General features: G+C 46.7%; 1 protein-coding gene across 9 annotated transcripts in view; it reads left to right on the top strand.

Annotated features, from left to right (window-relative positions):
* Nucleotides 1–15,000, top strand: part of Ebf3 (early B cell factor 3) — a 129,913-nt gene that overhangs the window by 78,976 nt on the left and 35,937 nt on the right. For 6 of the 9 annotated variants that reach the window (XM_023709056.1, XM_023709058.1, XM_023709059.1 and 3 more), the window contains exons 7-8: nt 9,334–9,415; nt 12,976–13,120. In XM_023709056.1, the coding sequence (XP_023564824.1) occupies nt 9,334–9,415; nt 12,976–13,120 (227 nt within the window). The remainder of the gene's footprint in view (nt 1–9,333; nt 9,416–12,975; nt 13,121–15,000) is intronic. The other 3 variants (XM_023709057.1, XM_023709060.1, XM_004625573.3) reach the window with 1 other exon arrangement.

Consider the following 15,000-nt stretch of genomic DNA (forward strand, 5'->3'; position numbering starts at 1 on the left):
GTCAGGCCGGTCACTGAAAGCCACACGAGGGGTGTGCCAGCAGGGTGCTTGCGGCCTGGGCTGGGCTGGGCGCTTTCCCAGCAGGCGTTTTAGGGACCAAGCCTCAGTCCAGGGTGGGAGGCCGGCGAGCCAGGGGGCTGGTCCGTTCTGTGTTTGCTTATTACCATTCGCCAGGTTTATAGTCAGCACTCTGAAGGGAGATAAGGGCCTCGGCTTCTCTCTTCTTGGGGCTGGCATGTATGAGCCCACTCGCCATGTGTGACTCCATGTGTATGATTCATTCCAGAGCAGTTTTAGTCCTCATAAAATATTCATTTTGGTTGTGCAGGGCCCTGTAATTGCCATCTCTCACCCTGAATTATTTATACCTTGCACAGACTGACAAAGCTTTGCCATGCAGCCCTGGATGAATCAGAAACACGGATCTTTGCTGCCAACTGCATTATAGTTGCACAAAATATGGCCCCAGCGTCATTCTGGGCTGCCTCATCTCTAAATCCAGCTTTTCTTGATTTGACATTTTCTTTACTCTTCCATTGTCTTAGTCAGGCAGAAAGGTTGCCTCTTAACTCTAAGCAGCAACCTTCTTGCTTGCATTATAGCCGCTGTGCTTGAGAGAACTAATGTATCTTTATTGCCCTTACTTTTTTATGCTCGGTAACAAGACAGCGCCCGGGCTCACTTTAGAGCCATATATTATACATTAGCGATAAAATGATGCAAATAGTCCTGAATACTCTTCAAACAGATAGTGGAGATCGGCCTGGATCAGACCGCTTGTCACAAAAACAGAAAATAAAAAGTGACATGCGACGTTGGGCCCATTGGCCTGCTCCCCAGCTGTGGGCTGCAGCAGGCCCGGGACTGAGGGTCCCAGGTGGGACTGGCGACTTGTATGGGCTTCTGTGTGGGCTGGGAAGGCGCTCTGAGCGCCTTGCTCTCAGCGTCCTAAATGCGTCTATTCACCACCCGCCTCTTCGCGGGGTTGTGCTCACCCTGACGTCTCCATGTTGCAGCCAGCCCCTGGCTGGTATTTCCTCGTGTGTCTGCATTCCATCCCAGAGCTGCTTCACCAGGGACTTCAGCGTGCGTCTGTGTGCGTCTCTGTATCCCACACTCACTCTCTGCACCCCGCCCCACAGGGGGCAAGAAGTTGGAAGGACACTGGAGTCGCGTCTAAAGATTTAGGGAGACCATGCTCAAGTGCAGCAGGCCCTGGCAGGGTGGAGCTGAGCGTCCCCCACTGCCATCATCATGGTCCTCCTCAAACTAGAAAAGCCAGGGACCCGGCCAGCTCTGGATGTCAGTGGCTCCTGCCTCTAAGCAGTGCTAATCATGACCTGCAAAAATTCCAGTGAAAAATTCCTAGCACCACTGGGCTGCGGAGAAGATGGTCTGTGAGATATTCCCACCCGAGGCCGCGCAGACTTGTGGGGAGCCAAAGAGGGTTTCCTGTGATTTTAACACCTTGGTCCTTCCCCGAGCCACAGAAAGGGATTAATTTATAGCTCCTGGCTCATCAACAAAGGGAGGTGAAGAGCGAGGGCTCGGTGCTGTTCCAAGTAATGGATGACCTGTACACACATTTCTCTTGTATATGTTGACACGCAGGAGTAATGAAGTTAAGGCTCTGCGCACATGTGCCCCTCATTAAGCTGCATTACCTGCATTAAAACTAATAATTGCCACTCAGAGCTGTGCTCCCATTAATCATTTATAATGTTTTAATAAGTTTTTAATCAGGACCTAAAAGGCTAGAGAGCTGCAGCATAGGCAGGTTCGACAGTGGTGTCCTCCTTGCATGCACAGGCTTGATTTAAAATGTGATTTTTTTTATTAATCAGTCTATGCAGAGGATAGTTCTTAATTAAGCAAGCTGGCATGGGTGGGGGAAAATGTATATCAGAGCAGGAAAAGATGAACAAGACCTGCCCCTTTTGGAGGGCGGGGGGAAAATGCAACAAAAACATCCAGCCTTGCATTGTTTTTGAGAATGAGCTCGGCGGCCAGGCAAAATCAGGATGGGTAGACAAGTGTTACCGTTATCTACAGACCCCTAAAAACGCACACATGGATGGCGGGAGAGGTTTGAAACCCTGAGTTGGGATAAGCACGGGCGCTTAATCTCCACGCAACCTGAAAAGTCTCCCCTGGAGCTGGCAACAAGTCAGGGGGTGCATCTGATGTGAGCCAAGTGATGCTGGCATTTTTCTTAAATAAGGAGCTTCGTGATCAGAGCTGGCAAATAGAGCAGTGTCCAGAGGGAGTGAGGAAGCTGTTTTAATGAGCCCGCAGCGAAAGACAAAATACAGACTGATTGACAGGGCTAGTGATCTGCTGGGGAAATAATGTCAATGCTGCATCGCCCATTAGAAATAGAGAAATAGGTAAAGGGGGAAAAGAAAGATAGGCACTTGAAACAGGAGCCCCAGTGTAAATATAGTGCACTTCACAGTTCTTTTGTGTTGTGCAGTTGACTTCTTTTAAACAGATAACCTTATCAAAACTATCACGAAATATCAGGAACTGTTACAGAAAACACTAACTAGAATGCTGACAGCCGAGGAGGGCAGCCGACAGAGCGCGCAACTCCGGGATGCACTCGCTTTTAGAGTGTCTACCTGGATTGTACTTATCTGAACATATTAAAACCACCCGGAAAAGTTTAATGCAAGTCACACGAATTCCTCCAAACGGAGCACTTGGCGCGGGATCTGTTGTGGAAGTGGATATCGAGCTGGCCAGCAAAGCCATTAAATCCCATCAGATCTCTTTGGCATCATTTTAATGAGAATCATTGCAAAAGTACAAGATCATGGTATCTATAAGTGCCTCTTGACAGCTGCTGCTGAAATTGTGATGGAAAGAAAAACCATTATAGCAGAAATTTAGTGATAAGGCTCTTTGGAGGGATGGTGGGGCCTAGTGTGGCTCTAGACTGCGAGGGGTTAATTTTCTAAACCTAATAATGTTCGATAGTGAGGTATTTGTCAGGAGATAAAGAAGTGATAGAATCTGGGAAGTGGGTCCCTTGGCGATTGTAGTACAAATATTGTTAATGCGGTGTGGTTACTACGGTGAAAGGGAAGTAAAATAGCTTGAGTCCACTAGAGACGGGCTCTGCTACACGGGACCAAGAATTCCCACACAAAGGCCAGTAATTGTTGAACTGCGAGTCAAGCCATGGATATTTCCGAATCCTTATACGTCTCCATTTACATGTAGGATATCACGCGTGCTGGGGGAACACCTCTCGTGGAGGCTAGGTTCTCCCAGGCAGGCAGCTAGGCCACCCCAAGCTCTTGCCTGGGGAGGGAGGCCCCCGACCAAGGGCAGCTGGCGCAGCTGTAAAACTCCCCCGCTGTCGCCCTGTGCCCTCTTCATCATGACGTCATGCAAGCACTACAAGGCTAGGAGACCCATAACTTGAAATGTACAAGAATTTAATAAGTCTAGTGTTAAAGCAATTTGTCATGGCATATTTGAAGAATAAATCAGACTAATGGAGCAGATTTTTCCTCCCGTATGGCATTAAAGAACGTGAACCCAGTCATCGCTAATGGCAGGAGTGAGAGAAAAAGAGAGGCCTGACATTAAGACCCTCGCATTTTGGAAATCCGATACATATTGACCTGTGTACTATCTCAGTGCACAGATCTGATGTCAGCAGAATGTAGTCGTGTATAGGAACTGCTCATTACAGGTTTTGTGAGGGAAGCACATTGTCTCTCAAGTGCCCGGACCTGATCGGCTAGAATTGCTCAGTAATCAATACTCCAGCGACTGATGGCCGGGTGTGCACATACCACAGCTGCGGCCACTGCTTTCAGGGACTTCCCAGTAATTAGCAGGGACCTCGAAGATCACTCCATGGCCACTGTCTTATCAGTCAGGGAAAAGTCTCTTAAAGGCTCTATCTTTTAATTTGACTCTTAACTATTTCATTTCAATAGCACAGCGAAGGCTGCAGCCCCTCCCACTTGGGAGGCCTGGCCATTTGTGCCCTTGCTCTTGTAGTCACCTTTGGATTGGGGCCTTTTTTTTTTTTTTTTTGTCTTTAAAGTGAAATTGACATAACGTGAAATCAACCATTTGGAATTGCACAACTTGGTGACAGGCTGGCGCTCTTTGCGGGACTCTCACATGTCTCTCCAGACGTTTTGCTCACCCCCAAAGGAAGCCCTGCACCTCCAAAGCAGTTGTTTGTCATTGCAATGCCACCTCACCTGGCTGTGCCAGTAGCTAGTGACATTTAAAGTTGCGGTTTCTGCCTGGCAGTCCGGGCTCACTTTTCCTTGTCTTGGCTATCAGATGTGAAAATAGTAACTAGCAACGTGGGGCAGGCCCGACCCAAGCCCTCTGCAGCCCCCCGCTGCCACCCCACGCACACCTAGGAGCTTGGCACCAGACTGATTTACACATGAACGCTTCAGGCTGTGACTAGTGGCCTGGACGCCTACCGACTTTATGCTGCTTTCTTAAGAGCTCCGCACTAAAGCTGAAAAAGTGAACCGCCGTCCTATACAAGATACCTGTATTTTTTCAGTCTTCACGGAGCTCTCCCCATGTCACCCCCATTTGAGGCCAGGAGAGAGCTGGGGCGAGGTGCTGGAGGACCTGTGGGGAGCCAGAGCCTGGCCCTGGGAGTATGGCCACTGGACCTGTGCGGAGGCTGCTAGATGCCTGGACTCACACTCAGCCTGAATGGCTTTTCACTCGTCCCATCAGCGTCGCAGCTCTGGAAGGGTCTACACTTAGACAGTTAAAAAAAGAGAAGAAGAAAAACCCTAAGCCTGCACAGAGGGCTGCTGCAACGCTGAGAAGTGGGGAATCTCGAGAAAGTGATAACCACGTGCAAAAGGCACCAGAGTGCTCTGAGTCTCTTTTTTTCTCCTCCCATCACCAGGGTGCGCCCGTGAAGCCTGCTGCATTTCTGAGGAGCCGATCTATTTCTCCTTTGACCAGAGGGAAAGAAATCATTATTGCATGATTAGTGGCTTCAGTTAGGTAAAAACAGCAGCGGCAGGGAGGGCGCGAGGATGAGTTGTATTAATTACCCAACACTTGCTGGCGAGATGATTTTACAGTGACTTGGCCACTGCAGGCTGCAGCTCTTGATGGAAGTGGGTAAGTTCTTCGCTGCCTGGAGATGTGAGGGAAGGGATGGTGTCAGATGAAATGCATCCCATCAGCTTTTCTCTGACAAACCAAATTCATTCCTTATGTAATTGATAACGGCCTCAGCCAATTATTTCACACATTACAATACACAGAGGCCCCCTTTACAGGTTTTGCAGGGCTGTAATTAGCTATGCTAATATCCCCTTTATTGGCCCTAATATTGCTGAACACCTTTTGCCATCCTGGAGCCCACTGGAGCCCCATGGCCTGTCAGGACCGCTGATTATTGAGAAGGATAGCTTTAATCAAACATAATTGCAGTTAATTTTTCTCTCCTGCTCTCTGTTGCCAGCGTCTAATGCCACGGACTCCTTGATATTCCATTAAATTACAATTAAACAGCCTCCTTTGTCTCTGATTGTCCTGAACAACACCACAAAGTTCTGTAACCGTTAAAAGGAGAGCTGTTTGGTCCTAATTGCCTGCTAGCTCACAAAGGGCCAATTTACACAATACCCATGTAGAATTTAAACAGTTCATAATGTAATGGATATTACACAGGAGCCTAACACTACAATTAAAATGATTTTCATCAGATAGAGAAGCTCTGGTTAATCAGCTTCATAAAAGTAAATATAAATGAACTAATTCATAGCTTAAACACACAGAAATGGAACAGACTTTGAAATTAGTTACTGTGATGCGGGCTAACCCCTTAGCCTGCAGTACCCAAGTTGGGCTCTGGTGATAAAGGTTGACGCTCATTTGTGATAGCCCAGTTTAAATTGTCCTCATTTGGCCACCATCCCACCTTACAGGAGTCCTGGTGCTGCTTGTTGAGTGAGATCTGATTTTAATACCATCAAGAGCAAAGTTTCAGCTTTCTTCCTGGGGTGCAGCAGACCGCCCTCTGGTACACCAGTAGAGTAGTTGTCCCACCAGCAAGGAGGGCCTTGGGCTTTCATGCATAAACCCAAGAGACCAGGGACCGGTTCCTCCTTCATATCCTGAATGGGGACCTGGCCACCTAATCAGTCAATGGGCACGGGGTCCTCAGGGCTTGAAACAGGGAGCCTTCTGAAACCAGGCCTCCCAGCCACAAGCAGTAGCACCCACACGCCCTCTTAATGCCTGCATGAGACAAAAGAGAAAGCCCCATTTCCAAGGTGATAAGATCTCCGCGCTAATTGCTCCTGAGAACTTTCCAGGATTTTGTGAGTAGGATATTACCAAGGAGAGATTGCTGTGGAGCAGTTTGTCTTGAGCTGCTGTCTGCCCCTCTGCCTGGGAGAAACAAGTAAATAAAGCCCATATTTCAAGCTTGATTTACTCTGGTACCTACTGTGAAGGATGATGCCTCTTTAGGGAAATAAAGACGGGGTCAGGGAATTAGTGCTCATAATGGTCATTTTGATGGCGGGCCAGCAGATGCAAAGGGAAACACACTGTACACAATTAAGCATAATGTACTAATGACAGGTTAGAATTTTTATCGCCTCTTTGCGATCGAGCAGCAAATCCATGTTTAGCAGTAATAAAGAGTTTATTGGTGCTAAAGCCAAAGATTTTCTGACATAGGAAGGATTTTTCCTTTCATAACAAGAGTATTAAATCCTTTGTGTACCACACTCTGGAAGTGAGATATGTAAAGTGGTTGTCAGATATTTCTTAGGAAAAAAGCCAATTAAAGGGTAATTGAGTAAAGGATGAGAATTACCATTTGACTTCACATGTCGGGCATTCAATTTTCTCACCCTGTCCCCAAACATTGCCACAGCGCTTCGCACAGAGCGCTTCCTGGTGCAAGGCGCGCGCTCGCCCCCTACACAATCGTGCACGGTGTCAGCAGCCACGCAGCGGCTCTGCTGTGCTTTCCACCTGTGAAGGCTTAATTGAATCCTTGAGTTAAACAGAACCAAAAGGAGGGTAAAAGAAATCCGCGCCAAGCTTCCCTTTCCCTCTGCGGAGGATTCCTCTCTGTCCTTGAAGAGATCTCAGTACCCTGGTGAGAAGTCAGTGGAACGCCGTGCTTCACTTTATTTGTATCATTGGGACCTGAGAACTTAAAAAGGCTCCTGCTCTCCAGGGTGTTCACGTCAGATCTTTCTTAAGTGCTTCTACTGCCTTTAGTCACTTCTTCTGAGAGGAACACAAACTATCACTATCCAAACTGGGGCGGGGGGCAGGCGACAAAGAATGTGACCATATATTTGGGTGTGTATCTGCTTTGCCTCAGTCTACCCTACAGACTCTCAGCATGCTTTCGGGCTCTGGCACCCAACTTGGTTCTGCTGATCTCTGAGGTGACCTTAGCGCAGGCCCAGAATGCCAAGTCCAGCTCCTCATGGCAATGCAAGGGCCAGCACAAGGACAATTTAGGGTATCTTCAAAGCCTGCCGTGTTCTCTTGGAGGTAATCGAATGAACTAGCTAAAAAGACATCAAGGAATTTAAAGCAGTCTCCTCTGGATGGGGGGGAAAAACCACCTTTCATTTCACAAAAAGCCTCCCGCCATTGGCTCCACGCAGGTACCTTTGCAGATGAGCAGCTTCTCGGGCTGGTGCCTGCTCAGAAGATTAGCCGGGTGGTAATGTGGGACATAATTGCACCGTGTGGCTGTCCCCCAAGTGAAAACTTAATTGCCTGACAGGACGATAACTTTGTGGCGCCCTCACCTTGTTAGGCCCTTTCTGATGCAGTTCAAACGCGGTGTGGCCGCAGGTGCACCTAATTTACCTCGCTGCAGAACGTGTGGAGTTTAATTGCACACTGGTTGTTAGGAAAAATTGGTGGGTGGAATATCAAGTGACTTGCTGTAGCTGATGGCAGATGGTGTTAAGAGGCATTGTGAGCTAAGTGTATAGGTGAGGTGAGTTAATAAAAGATGTAAATTCTGGCCTAAAATAGCCTTGTGGTGTATAAGAAAGTGTAATTAAATAGCCACCATGCTTTCTTCTGTCAGTTGAGCTTTCTTCTGCCATGGTTGAGAGTTTGCCTGCATGTGCTGGCCGCACTGTGAGAGAACCGAGTCTTAGCCCACGCAGTCCTTTTATTCTCTGGGAATGTAATAGCCAATGAGGAACCTTGACACAAGAGACTGAACTCAAGGAGACCATGTGAAACTTCATAAAACATTCATCAACATCAAGTAGGACAGATGATATTTTGGGAGAAAGCAGTTTTGTGCATAAACTTGATGGACGGGATGCTTAGACAGCCGCGGAGGATGGATGTGAGGGGAGAGCGCGCTGTGGTGCACAGCGGATGTGCTCTGTGCACGTGCAGGCAGAGGTTGTGTGGGGACGAGACCCCCTGGCTTCCCTGTGGGTATCGTCACAGCCAGGTTGGTCCTTGTCAGTTCAAGCTGTAAGCCAGCGGGTCTGCATTTGTCACTGAACATGCAGAAATGGGGATGCCTGATAGGGTTTTCCTCACAGCACCTCAGCCACCTGCCAGGACTCCCCAAGTCTTCCTACCAAAGAAGGTCAGGGTGAGGCAGGGGATGGCACAAGCTCCCACAGGGGAGGTGCCTGCTCTTCCCAACCCCTCACTGCACAGGGCTTTCGTGACCACACCCAAAACTGTCATCTATGCCCTAAAAAGCATAAAAAGTTCACAGAAGTCATCAAAGCCCTAATTTTTTTTAAGAGTTATATATACTCTTTAACTTTTAAAATCTGACTTTAAAATTATATTTGCTTATTCAGAGCTGTCCACCAGAGTTGAGACTTCCTACATGTAGCATAGCTAGTGAAGTTTCAATTTCAGGTAAACAATTTTTTAGTGTAGGTACGTTTGGGGATATACCTGTACTAAAGTTCAAATTTAACCAGGCATCCTGCATTTTTACTGACTGAGCTAAGCAGCCCTATGTGGGGTGAATGCTTCCTCAATAGTTAATGGTCGAATGCACAAAACTCCAGAGGTGAAGTGGCCAAGCCCAATCTAGAAGTCACGTTTGTTGTTACAAAGCTTGGTAATCTGTGGTGTGAGAAGAATGTAAGTTGCAGTGCTCATACTTAGTGGTACTTTATGCCTGGGGTTGGTTGGGCACCCTGGCTACTTACCTGTCCTCCACTGTCTCTCAGTATCACCCCCACCAGGAAGGATAGCCAGCTGCAATTGTGTGGCACCCTCTACTTTTCCCCTGTATTTTTCAAAAAGTTTGTATCGCTTATGTGATAACCCTAACTCTGTTTTGTGTTTTTATAGATTCTTCCTAAAGTTTTTCCTCAAGTGCAATCAAAACTGTTTGAAGAATGCAGGCAACCCTCGGGATATGCGGAGGTTCCAGGTATGCACTGCAAACACACATGGAGCTGGCCTCATGGCCCCTACCGGATTTAAACTCTCATTTTGCAATTGTTCAGGACACAACCTGTGGTTCTCCAAGGGCTAGGGTCAAACCAATCCTGCTCATTTGATCAAGTATGTTTAAAATAATTCTTTCGAAATGATCTGGCATGTTCAGTGTGCCAGATTTGTTGAGTCCACTCATGGCCTACAGCAACCTGACGTCACCTCTGGAAATACGGCCAAACCTAAGATCCTCTGGGGATTGAAAGGTGGATGACTGATTTGCAATGAAGGGAGAACCATAACACAGCCTTTCAGGGATACTTGAGGTCCTGAGTCTTCCTTATAAAAGAGCCCACATCTGCTCAGTGCAGTCCTTTGAAAATCACAAACACTTTCCCAGCTTTTATTCTTCCTTGTGTGGTCCACTGTGTTCTGATTTCCCCAATTCCATGCCTAGCTACTAACATGCTCCCTGATTACCTTGGAGGATTTTGTCTACAGGAGTAAGGGGAACTGATTGGGTTATAAAGATATGCATATTTTTCTTGCTTTTTTGAGTGATCAGGAGACTACATGAGGGTAAAGGTACCATGTATCCATGATGAATTATTATTGAGCTGAGTTTAATTATAAGAATATTCTAGGCTGGAATACAAAATTGCTCCTGGAACCCACCAACCACTGAATAGTTAATCGATATAACTGGAATGAGTCACTGAGTGATTCTTATTTGGGATGAAGACTTTTTCCATTAAAAAGCTCAAAGTACTTCTAGGAATGTCGCGTATGCTTTAGTCATCAGGGAAGTGCACAATGCCCCTCTCTAGGCCTGCCCAGCGGGCCAGGGAAGGCAGGGCCCATAAGGTCACTCACAGTGTTCTCAGCAGCCGGCAGCGATGCTGCTTGCTAACTTTCAGGCCTCTTTCATCCTTCCTGCACAAGGCTCCCTGAGCAGCATGGAGGTCACACTGGGCGGAGTGGCCATGTCCTCTTTGTCTAGCCAGTGACTGCTGTCAGTGATCCCAGGGTTGACTGGCGAGTAACAGGACCTCCTCTGGTCTCTAGCTAGTCTCATTGCCCCTCAGAAGGTCGAAGTAGCTTTAGGACTATGTTAGGGCTTACGTGATGTTTTTAACCGGCTGCGTGCCTCAGTACCTTTCTGTGGGTGCACTGCAGGTTGGCCCAAACGGAAACAAAACAGGATGGCTGCTTTCTCTGCTCAACAACACTCTGCTCCCCTGGTGACTGACCTATATATCGATAATAGAACAAAGTCAGTGTTCTTTTTTATTTTTACCGTTTCTCGTTTCTTTAAGGCATCATGGTCTAGGAACTTAAAAAAGGTCAAGTCTGTGCCCCAGTATTAGGTGTCTGCCTTGCGCCTGGGTGATGTTCCCGAAGCTCCATTAGTGCCCAGGGTGGGGGCCTGCATGTGGGCCCTGCTAGGATACCTGAATGACAGGGACGGCCTCTGACTCCCCCCGACAGATGCTGCCAAGTGCGAGTGGTACCTTCGTGCCACCAGAGCCATCTACTGCCAGGGTTCTGATGGGTTATGCTGGTGGGTGGCAGTCAGAAGAGGTCGTGAGATTGGGACCTGGAGCCAGCTGCAGTAGCGACAACATTTGGAGGTTTGTCCAGACCTCTGCAGTCCTGACAAGCTAAAGGGGAGCTTGTGTCGAGAATGCTGCTGCCGAGGGGACTTGGGGGGTAGTTACCCCCACCATGGGTCCTGAAAGTGTTAAAAAGTTATTCCCATATTTATATATTCATATAGGAATGTGTAGCTTTAGTTTCTCTTTAAATTCCTAAAATAATATTTGTGTGACTTTAATAATTTCTGTCATTAATTTTAAAACTTAGTTTTATTTATTTTGTTAACAGACTTTCTCTGTCTTTTTTTCTTTTTTCTTTTTTTTAAGACAAGGTCTTGCTGTGCAGTTCAGGCTGGCCTTGAGTTCACTTTGTAGCCCAGGTTTGTGTGGAACTCACAACAGTCCTCCTGCCTCAGCCTCTCCAGTGCTGGGGGGGTTACAAGCCTGTGCCACCATGCCAGGTTCTCATTTTCTTAGAGCAGTTTTAGATTAGAAAGAAATTCAGCACCCAGGTATTACACCTGTAATCCCGGCTACTCAGGAGGCTGAGGCAGGCGGATTCTAAGTTTAAGGACATTCTGGGTAAGGGTAGGGATGTAGCCTAGCACGCATGAAGCCCCGGGTTTAACAGCACTACTGAGAAAAAGTCTACAGAAAGTTGGAAGAGCTCCCTGAAAGCCTGAGAGCCCTTCCTTCCCTTACCCCACTGCTAACATCTTTGGTGTGGTGCACTCATTACATTTGCGGCCAACACTAATAGGTATTATTTACTAAGGACTACTGTAGCCTCTGCTTTTCTGGTCCTTAATACCTGGCAATTCCCAATGACCACCTCATACAGCTCTCTGGGGTGGTATGACCCCCCTCCCCCAAAAGACCTGCCAAGCCTGCCCCATCTGTGGCAGTGAGCCAGACTTCTTCCTGCCAAATGCAGGCTCAAGCCCCAGGAATCCTGCCACAAACCCCAGGTTAAACCTGGGCTCAGGTTTGAGCTACTCTGGGGAAGTAATGTACCACGCAGACCTACCCCTGTCAAAGAAGAAAGTCAAGCTATGTTGTACTGTGCTCTTTCCTGGGCCCATTTCTAGGATGCTTGTTACACGTCCACCAGAGAAAATAGGTGCCTGTCCCACCAGCCAGGCAGTCCTTGTGTGCTGGGTTCCTTTTCTTCTGCTCTCAGGAAGCCACTGAGAGTGCAAAGAAGGCCTGGCCTGTCTCTCCCAAGCCACCCTCTAAGTCTGGACTTAGGACTGGGAGCCACCACTCCCAACAGAAAAGACTTTGCCCTGGCGTGATTCTTCCTAATTGAACTGTGAGAGAGGATACTTTTCGCAGTGGGCTGAAAACACTTCCATGATTCAAATGCAATTCTAGCTTTTCGGATGCAAAAAAAGGTCATTACCAGACATTAAATGCAATTGTAAAATTGACCCTGGGATCATTTGCTGATAGAATGTGAGTCGGAGGAATGGTCGTGATTTATGAAGCCTTTTTTGGGCATCTCTGAATCCTCACAACTCTTCAAGGGAGGCTGCTCTCAAGCGAACTAATTTAAATTAGATAAACTATCTAATCAATATGTGAACAGATCAATCAAAAACAGCAGCTTTCAAATGAGTGGCTAGAGGGGGTCTTTCTGAAACTAATGGCTAGAAGAATATTTCTCTGAATTGAATTCACTTGTTAGCATAATAAGAGATTAAACCTTAATTAGTGGAACAGGTTTTTTTTTTTTTTTTTTTTTAAAGAAGCAATCTTGAGTCTAAACAAAACAAAGCAAAACAAACCACCCCCATTAGCCAAAAAAGCTGAGTGCACACCAACCAGTGGAGCCCTTCCAGAGCAGCCACACTTTCGTGGGCTCCCCAGCGCTTGCGCTGGCTTCTGGTCTTTATTCTGCCCATCCGGTTCTGTGCTTTTCCTTGCCAACTCCCTTTTCGCATGCACTTTATCTTTGCAGGTTGTTGTATCGACAACAGTCAACGTGGATGGCCACGTGCTGGCTGTGTCCGACAACATGTTTGTGCACAACAATTCCAAACACGGGAGGCGGGCCCGCCGCCTAGACCCGTCAGAAGGTACGGCCCCTTCTTATCTGGAAAATGGTAGGCACATGTTACATGTATTTTTTTTTTTTTAATTTGCAATGCTTTTTTTTTTTTTTTTTTTTCCTTTGCATCATCCTTTCTGTTGGTTCCCATGGAGTTGCTCTCCTCGGGCTGCGTAGTGTCAGAACCCCCAGCAGGATGGGGCCAGGGCCTTCCGAGTGGCGGAGAGGGGATGATGGCCTTGCCTATGTCCCCTCTCCCTTGATTGGCTACGCAGCCTTCCCTTCGCCTCACCTGCCATAGCTTTCATGTTATTGGTTTATTTCTAAGCTTTCTTTCGCTTACAGATTTTATTGCAATTTTAATTTATGTGGTTTTCCTTTGGCTTGTTGGACGTACCCATCCAGCCCATCCCCTGTGCATGCTGCAGTGGGTGGTTACTTCCCTATTCAGCGCTCAAAGACAACTTCCTGGGTGGATGGAGGGTGTGCGCACCTCTCTGTGTATGTGTGCTCGAGGGCAGGCGAGAGGGAGTGAGGAAGAAAATCCAAGTAAAAATTTTTATCATGTTATTTCAAGTAATAGACTTCTTGCTTTGCTTGTTAAAAGAAGAATTTCCATAGGAGTGGCAGGGAGGGAGACGCTTGGGCATTGGGTCAGAATGCGGCAATACTTGCACATGGTCACCCCTCGGTTTCCTACTGCAGCGCAGAGCCTACAGCTTACCTGTCTTGGTAAAATCAGGTCCAGTTCCTTTTTCAAGTGTCTCAAATAATCATGAGGTTCTGAGCAATATGGACTGTTGAGGGAGCAACTTTTTTTTTTTTTTTTTAAAGAAAGTGAATTGCAAACAAAACAGTTTCATTAAATCCTTTAAACAAAGAGCCACAAGACAAATCCTCTACCCTAAGGTGGCAAACTCAAGAGCTACATGTGAGGCACACAGATACTAATAATACAGGGCATGAATGAAGGCGGTGCAGATTATCAGAATGAAAATACAGTTCAGATGGAAGAACTGGAAGACAATTTATGAATCTTCTGTGGTCCACAAAAATAAACTAATTTGTTTTTCTACATTAATGACTAAGGTATAAGAGAACAAAAATATAATAATTAAAGGTCGCCTTGAGCACCAGAGTCATTAGTGTCTGTGACGTATTGTTTATCTCCTTCCTATGCACTGAAGGTAGGTGTGTGTTTTGCTTAGCAACCATCACTAATGAGGCTCACAATTAAGAAGGTTGAATCTCGGTCCTCAGTTGCTGGCTTCCCTAGAGAGCTAGCGCTCGCAACGTGATAGGTTTGAGGAGGCCTCTTCAGCCCTCTGGTGTTAGGTTGTAGTCTGAGTCCGAAATCAGCCTTCTCTAATGAGCTATTATGATCTGAGCAAAGTACAAGTATTTATTTTTGTAAGTAGCATGAAAAAGCATTTGACTGTAAGCAGAAAATGTAGCATTTAGAAAAATAAAGGCCACTAGTGGATACCTTAGAGATAAAACCCAACTAATCAAAAGCTATTTGTGGAAGCAATCTTGCTCTGGATTTTTTTTTTTTTTTGGGGGGGGCGGGAGGTGGTTTGTTTCTTCACATTTTATCAACACTTAAACCAAGTTACTTTCTGGTCCGTGGTTGCAACACCACGTCACATCCTAGAAAGTGACTCATGACTTTAAAATGCAAGTAGATGATTCAGAGAATGAGCATATATAGGTCTTCAAGCAAAAGGCACTCCTCGGGGCCGGGGAGATGGCTCAGTAGGATAAGCGCTTGACTGGCAAACGCAAGGATCTGAGTTCAATACCCGGTTCCGCAAAAAAAAAAAAAAAAAAAGGCACTCCTCATAAATAAGAGGATTATTTTATTTTATTACGATTACTGGCTAGTTCTTGACTGTCCTACCAAAGACTGACAGGCTTCTTTCTCTTGCTTCTGTC

The sequence above is a fragment of the Octodon degus genome, unplaced genomic scaffold (genome assembly GCF_000260255.1).
Source record: "Octodon degus isolate 3935 unplaced genomic scaffold, OctDeg1.0 scaffold00010, whole genome shotgun sequence".
Classification (NCBI taxonomy): domain Eukaryota; kingdom Metazoa; phylum Chordata; class Mammalia; order Rodentia; family Octodontidae; genus Octodon; species Octodon degus.